The 6,800-nt window shown below is 40.5% G+C and overlaps 1 protein-coding gene across 1 annotated transcript; it reads left to right on the top strand.

Moving 5' to 3' along the window:
• Positions 1 to 237: 237 nt before the first annotated feature.
• On the top strand, positions 238 to 3,995 carry agk (acylglycerol kinase). Its single transcript, XM_040133852.1, has 14 exons — positions 238 to 541; positions 631 to 670; positions 762 to 841; positions 941 to 1,016; positions 1,119 to 1,244; positions 1,331 to 1,425; positions 1,554 to 1,623; positions 1,836 to 1,915; positions 2,015 to 2,072; positions 2,549 to 2,696; positions 2,820 to 2,917; positions 3,072 to 3,142; positions 3,240 to 3,324; positions 3,454 to 3,995. Exons 1-14 carry the CDS (start codon positions 423 to 425, stop codon positions 3,586 to 3,588), a joined length of 1,281 nt encoding a protein of 426 aa, XP_039989786.1. The 5' UTR covers positions 238 to 422; the 3' UTR covers positions 3,589 to 3,995.
• Positions 3,996 to 6,800: the final 2,805 nt, after the last annotated feature.

Here is a 6,800-nt window from a genome sequence, read left to right as displayed (position 1 = left end):
ATTGCCCTAATTCTCTAAATATCTTCAGGCGAGGTCCTCGGACCGTCGAAGCCGTCTAGCCAGATGGGAATTGTAGTTTACTAGTGCAGATTAACTCAAGCGGTGATTTAAATGCGCTTCCCGTGGATTTTATATTGTTTTATAATTAAAAATATCTTTATCTTTCAAATATAATTTCCTATGAAATATCAATAAAGCAGTACTCGTGTTCTGCTGAAATACGTTTATGGACCAAATGCGGCACCAAGGTTCCGCCCTGTGTTGGTCCGTACTGTTTTGACGTTACACCTACATATCCATGCTAGCCTGACAGTTGTGGTTCTGTGACCGCTGTGATGGAAAATTGTCATTAGTGACTTTTGAACGTCGGTGCCGCCGTAAATATAGCACCGCATTAAAACTGAGGGTTTGGGGACATTTTAATGAGAAGAATGGCTCGGGTTGTGAAAGTGTTTCGGACTCTACGGAATCACTGGAAGAAATCCACATTTGCTGTGTGCGTTCTGTCTTACGGGAGCTACTGGCTCTATGGTAAACACTGGTGGGTATCTTGATTTATTGTGTTTACACGGATTGGACAGATCACAAGGCTGTTCGCGTATTTTATATTTTGCGTCTTTTACCTATTAGTGACAGTGTTCTGCGGACAGAGGCTTGTTTAGCGGCCAGGGTAAGACATCACTTATTTTTGCTCATAATTTGTCAGCAACATAAGCAAAGCTTCGAGTGCCCATAGTCCTGCTCATCATAATCTCTTCTAGGAATATGGGCGTCAACAGATAGCACCACAGGAGCGGCTGAGGAAAGCAACAGTGATCTTGAACCCTGCAGCTTGTAGTGGGTAAGAAGACACAAATCTCCAAACCTCTCAATGACAGTTTTGTTTGGATTTCCGATATTCTGTGAATTCTTCTCCAACTCCTGTCTAAATCTTCCCCAGGAAAGCCAACAACCTATTTGAAAAGAATGCTGCTCCTATTTTACACCTGGCTGGTGTGGAGATTACAGTTGTAAAGGTATCATTTGCTTTTTCCCCCACCTTGGAATCCATTTTTAGTGGTCCCAGGGGGGTTTCAATTATGCGACACCATTATTATATACTGCCTCCTCCTCTGCAGACGGACTATGAAGGCCAGGCGAAAAAGCTAATGGAGCTCATGGAACAGACAGACATGCTGATCGTGGCCGGAGGGGATGGCACCTTGCAGGAAGTCATCACAGGGTTACTGCGAAGGCCAGATCAAGTAGGCGTAATATAGTAACTGTGTCAGTCTATTTTGGTTAGCAGCTAAACGAGACAAGGAGAAATGAATCGTCTCTCTGATTACAGGACACATTCAGTAACACACCGATTGGGTTCATTCCACTGGGCTCTCACAATTCTCTGAGTCCAAGTCTTCACCTCCTCAGTGACAACAAGGTCAAGTAAGTAATGTCATCAAAATCCTACTTAAAGATCTCAATTAATTGAATGTGTTTCACTGAGTAAATTTACTCTATGGATTTCCTTATAAGTAACATACATTCATTTTTACACCTTTTAAATTTCCCAGAGACATTACATCTGCAACACTTTCTATTCTGAAGGGAGAAATTGTACCTCTGGATGTACTACAAATCAAAGTAAGAAACTGCTGCTGTTCACTCTGCAAAGCCTCAAAATTATGAACTTAAGTTTTGTCTTAAATGCAGACACTTGCTTGTGTCAGTATTTGCTTTCATGTCAAATTAATAGATAATTTAACAATCAAATTGAATTGAGTTTAATTTAATAGTTTGAAATTGTGTGTGTGTGTGTGTGTGTGTGTGTGTGTGTGTGTGTGTGTTTTTTGTAGGGGGAGAAAGAGCAGCCAGTCTTTGCTCTGATGGGACTGCGTTGGGGCGCTTTCAGAGATGTGGCTGCAACAATCAGCAAGTAAGATTACTTCATTCAGACTGCAACATTGGGTAAACAATGATTACTTAATCCCCCACACATAATTCAAGCCTAGTTAACCATGATCTTTCCCCACAGATATTGGTACCTTGGGCCACTGAAGACAAATGCAGCACATTGGTTTAATACTCTAAGGGTAAGGATATATGTCCAGCTATGAACTGTCTGATATTGGAAAGCCATCACAGCATAGAGTCACTCTACTTTAAACAGCTGTTGACTAGATTTCGATAGAGTCTTTAAGCGACCCACAATGATCTAAATGCTACTTCATTAATTCCCCAATCTGACATTAATATATTCAATTTTTCTTTAAAGACACTGGGCCTCATACAAGAATATTTTCATATTCTTGATCTTAAAATTCTCTCACTTTTTTCTGTGAAGCTTGTTCATACGAAAGTCAGATTCACTAGACTCTCTTAACTGCACACAGTTGTTGTAAATAGTTTATTTCAGACAGACCCTAAAATTGGCTTATAAGGCCACCTGTTCCACTTTATTTGTGAGAAAGGGTCATTAATGAAAATGTTATATAAGAGTAAGAGTAAGAGTGTGTGTGTGTGTGTGTGTGTGTGTGTGTATTACACATTGTGGTAAAATGTCCCTCAGGAGTGGCCCCTGGTCCGGGATGTATCAGTGTCCTACATGGCCCCCAGCCTTCGGCCCCCTGACCTGCCCCCGCAGAAGCCCCCCAGGCCAAATCTGCTCCACCGTATCATCCGCAGACTGAAAAACTACTGGAACCCGCCCGTTGAAGGTGAGTGAGTGTGTGTGACAGTTGATACTTGGATCACATCGTGGCAGAATAACCCCAGAGGTCCCAACAATACTGTTAGTCTTACAGTTATGTATTTTGGGTTGTGTATGTATGTTTGCTCAGAGCCTCCGAAAGTGGAAGAGCCGGAGAAGTGGGAGGAGCAGCAGCTGTCGACGTTAGAGCTGTTTATCCAAACGCACAACAAAAACCCTGTGGAGAGGGTCAGTCCAAAAATAATTGTATCTATAACACCTTGTACCTGTTCTTACAAAACCCTGAGCCCTTGAATGTTGACATGATTTGAGTAAACCACGTCTGCCTTGTTTTCCTCTTTGATTTTCTTAAAATATTTTTTTTTCCTAAAATCTCTTGCAGCGCATAAATGACTCCCTGATGATCTGTGCGGAGCCCAGCGACTTCACCGTGGGCGAGTTCATTACTGTCGGGTCAGTAGTTTTTTTTCGGAAGCAGAGTAAACTATTGAGGTAATACACGTTGTTTCAAAGTTAATGTTTACGCAAATTTAAATGTTGTTCATTATAGAAATAAAAAAAAAGAGGACGCAACTGTATTCACTCAAAACTCCACAAAACTGGAAGCCGGTGCTTGCCGGCTGCAGCTGCCAGAGGTCAGAAACCCTTTAAGTGATTTTATCTGATTAATTTTGTAAGTTTTATTTTATTGGTCAATCTGCTTTCTAAAGCGCATTGCAGTCATTTTTGTTTTGGCATTTAACTGTTTGTCCTGCTCTCCGAAGGGTGCTGGTGGCTTCTACAACATCGACAACGAGGAGTACGAGGCTATGCCTGTGGAAGTAAGGCTGTTGCCACGGAAACTACACTTCTTTATCAGTGCAGAGCGCAGGGAGCAGCTCCTCTCACAGATGCAGTGACGAGAAAACATAAAACCAGGAAGAAGACAACAACAGCAGGACAAAAAAAACTGATTTCAAGAGAAATATGGGAGAACCAGGCAAAAGAAGCAGATGCAATGAAACTCTTAAGGTCATTTTGAAAACAGATTTCTGCTTTTTCATCAGTTGTAAATGATCATGAAGTGCTGATGGTTTGAATGGTCTGTTTTACTACATGTTAACATAAAATAGTCAGTTGGATTTATTTGTAACAGTTATGAAGAGGATCACATTACAGGCTGTAAAAGGACCAAGGCTTTGTTCCTCTAAGCTAGTAACCCATGTACAGGTTGTCTTGCAAGAGGACTTTGTTACTTAATTCTATTGCCATCATATCTGAACTTGGTCAATAAAAATAATGTCTGTCCAATTCACCGCAAATAGTTTTTTATACCAGTGTATGCACTTAAATACCTTTTAGTATGTACACATTCAACATTTAGATAAGGGGCACATGCTTTTGTTGCAGTGTTGGAGGTGAGGGGGATGTGAAGTAAGAGTTGAAGCTTCTGTCAAGCCTGTGTTAGAAAATGAGAGGAGCCTGTTGTTTAGGCTGAGTTGAGAAGCTCATTCCACCACTGAGGTGCCCTGAAGGGAGAGGAGAAAGGACCAGAGTGATGGACCAGTTGTCACAGAGACAGGACAGTCCATCGAAGTGGCCAAGCACAAGCTGCAAGATGTGACTAGCTGCTGGGACTTGGAAGAGTATGGACAGGAGGGAAGTATCTGGGTGAGCATGAAAGACTACAGCGATGTGGCAGCATTCTGAGTGTTGCAAGAGCTTGGAGCAGGAGTTTGGCACCCCGCTTGCTGAGTCTGGGTCTGGTCTGACATGGTGTAGACAGTAAATCTGCAGGATTAAGGTGGTGGCTGCATTGCAGGCCTCTTATCATGTTTGGTTGTTCAGGAAAACAGTAAGGGATGCTCTCAGTTCTATTTTCGTTGTGCTAATTGTGGAAAAATCGGGTGGAATGTTCATTTACTTAAGTACAATTTTAAGATAATTAAGGGAAATATTGCACCTTTTATTCTACTACAGTTATTGTACAGTTTTAGTTTTTAGCCACTTTGAATATTAAGACATCACATGCAAAGATAAATTTAATTTCAGTTTAAAAATAAAATATGGTGAATTGTTATTGATTAAAGGGATACTGCGGTTGTTTAGTTTTGCACTTGGGGAGCTTACAGAAAATAACAGAACAATCAAAATCGGGACAGCAGACCCTGAGATATCCTGACTTTTATTCCCTAGGATAGGGCAAGCTCCAAAATGCCGAATCCTACATTTCCCATAATGCATCTGCACAGCATTCTTAATTAGACCCCACTTTCTTCCCTAAATGGTCACCTGTTCCAAACCCCAGACTGAACTTTGTGTGTGAAATCAGTGGAGTTGCCCTTTAGAGTACCACTGTAAAAAGTAGTTAAAATTAGCTCAACCCTTAACTAACTACAACAGTAAAATGCTAATTACACATGAAAGTCTCTGATTAAACAATAAAAAAAAAAAAAAAATTAAATCGTAAAATACATAATAATACAAAACTCACTGAGGCAATTTCTCTGTTGAGAACTTTCAATTTTGATACTTTAAGTACATTTTGCTGAAAATATGGATTTACTAAATTACAATTTTGAATGCATGACTTACCTTTAACAAAGTGTTTTTATGCTCTGGCATTGCTACTTTTACTTAAAGAATCAAAATAGTACTTTGACCACTGGGGAAGGCTGAGGGAAGATGAGGAGCTCTGTCTTGTCCAGACCATCCTGTAAGTTGTTTTGTGCTTTAGGTATGTCCTGGAAAGCAACGAAAGCAGTGATCCTGGTTTGAAAGGAAAGAGAGGGGTGTAGGTAGACTAGGATTATGAGGGAAAACGAAAATGGTAATGCAGGGTTACAAGCAGAGGATTAGATAGCACTTAACCAGTATCAGTGGTTTATTGTTTTACAATGGCAGTACAGTGAAATTAAAAGTTGCTCATGCTATTGAGTTCATGTGTTCGTTACTGACATCTCTAACAGTGTTTCACATTAGTAAAGGTGAAGACTCCATTGTTATTCTGTGAATAATCTTGATTTACATTATAATCAAGAGGAAAACGGTTACACTATTTGGATGTGCTGCTGCACGTGTGCAATACTTTTGCTGTCTTTGACATTCAGTAGAGTGACACACTGTACAAACGATTCATCTAGCTAATGCTGGTACACATCTGTGAACGACCCCACAAAGAAGGCATTTTTATACAATGGTGAGTGCTGTGTACTTTCCCTTGTACATTTAACATCCACCTGTAAAGCAAACACCGTCAGAGGCAAGGAAAAAAATACATCTGCTGACAAGCAGATAGAGTCAACAGGTTTCACTGGAGACAGTAAGGTCATTCAGAAGTGCTAAGGACAATGTTCTTAATCTTTTAGCAAATAACGTTTATGTACAAACAGTAATGAGTCGGTCACTTTGCTGAGTTAAGTTTGAGAAAGTCACATTTCCTTAAGGCCCCATTTAAACAACAAAGCTTAATTGCCCTTTTCTTTCCTATACAACACTTAATGCACTCTTTATTTTTTTTTAACCAACCCAGAAAACCTCTTGACTTGCTTGGATGTCAAGTCAAGGTTCAATACAGGCTATAAAAGTAGCAGTTCTCAACCTGCAGATCCGACCCCTGAAAGAGCATGTTTGGAATGTGGCAACGCAAAAAAAAGAATGACTTTGTTGGCTCCATGTTTACCAGTGAATTATCAGAATCAGATTCACTTTTATTGGCTAAGTATGTTTGTGCATACAAGAAATTTGACTGGTTTCCAGTGGCTCTTAGTGTACTTACACACAGTACCAATAACAATGTCCAGGGAGAGGGCGATAAAGACATGTAAAAAAAAAAAAAAAAAAAAAAAATTACTTTGTGTTTGAGCTTGCATCAGGGGGCCCATGAGAAGGTTGAGAACCACTATTCCAAATTTATACGAGGCGAACATCAGCCTCGTGTTCCAACATGGAACAAATTATCCCTCTGATTGGCAATGTGAAACCAGTCTGCCAGCAGTATTCAAAAGACACAGTTGGCCCATCTCTAGAGCTGGATTCACTGAATGGGACTGTGGTGAAAAGAATGAGAAAAACCCTCAGCTGGAACAGACGGGGGCCTTTCTGTGAATCCGCCTGTAGAGGAGGAGTTAAA

This window comes from Xiphias gladius, chromosome 8 (assembly GCF_016859285.1).
Source record: "Xiphias gladius isolate SHS-SW01 ecotype Sanya breed wild chromosome 8, ASM1685928v1, whole genome shotgun sequence".
Classification (NCBI taxonomy): Eukaryota; Metazoa; Chordata; class Actinopteri; order Istiophoriformes; family Xiphiidae; genus Xiphias; species Xiphias gladius.
Note: the sequence above shows the minus strand (reverse complement) of the source record. Positions and strands in the feature narration are given on the sequence as shown.

Bases quoted from the DNA above. Each gene is read 5' to 3' on its own strand.
- agk (XM_040133852.1), top strand. From the start codon at position 423: ATGAGAAGAATGGCTCGGGTTGTGAAAGTGTTTCGGACTCTACGGAAT. The intron at 1,916-2,014 runs GTAAGATTACTT...CTTTCCCCACAG, and splicing joins GTGGCTGCAACAATCAGCAA to ATATTGGTACCTTGGGCCAC. The intron at 3,325-3,453 runs GTCAGAAACCCT...TGCTCTCCGAAG, and splicing joins GCCGGCTGCAGCTGCCAGAG to GGTGCTGGTGGCTTCTACAA.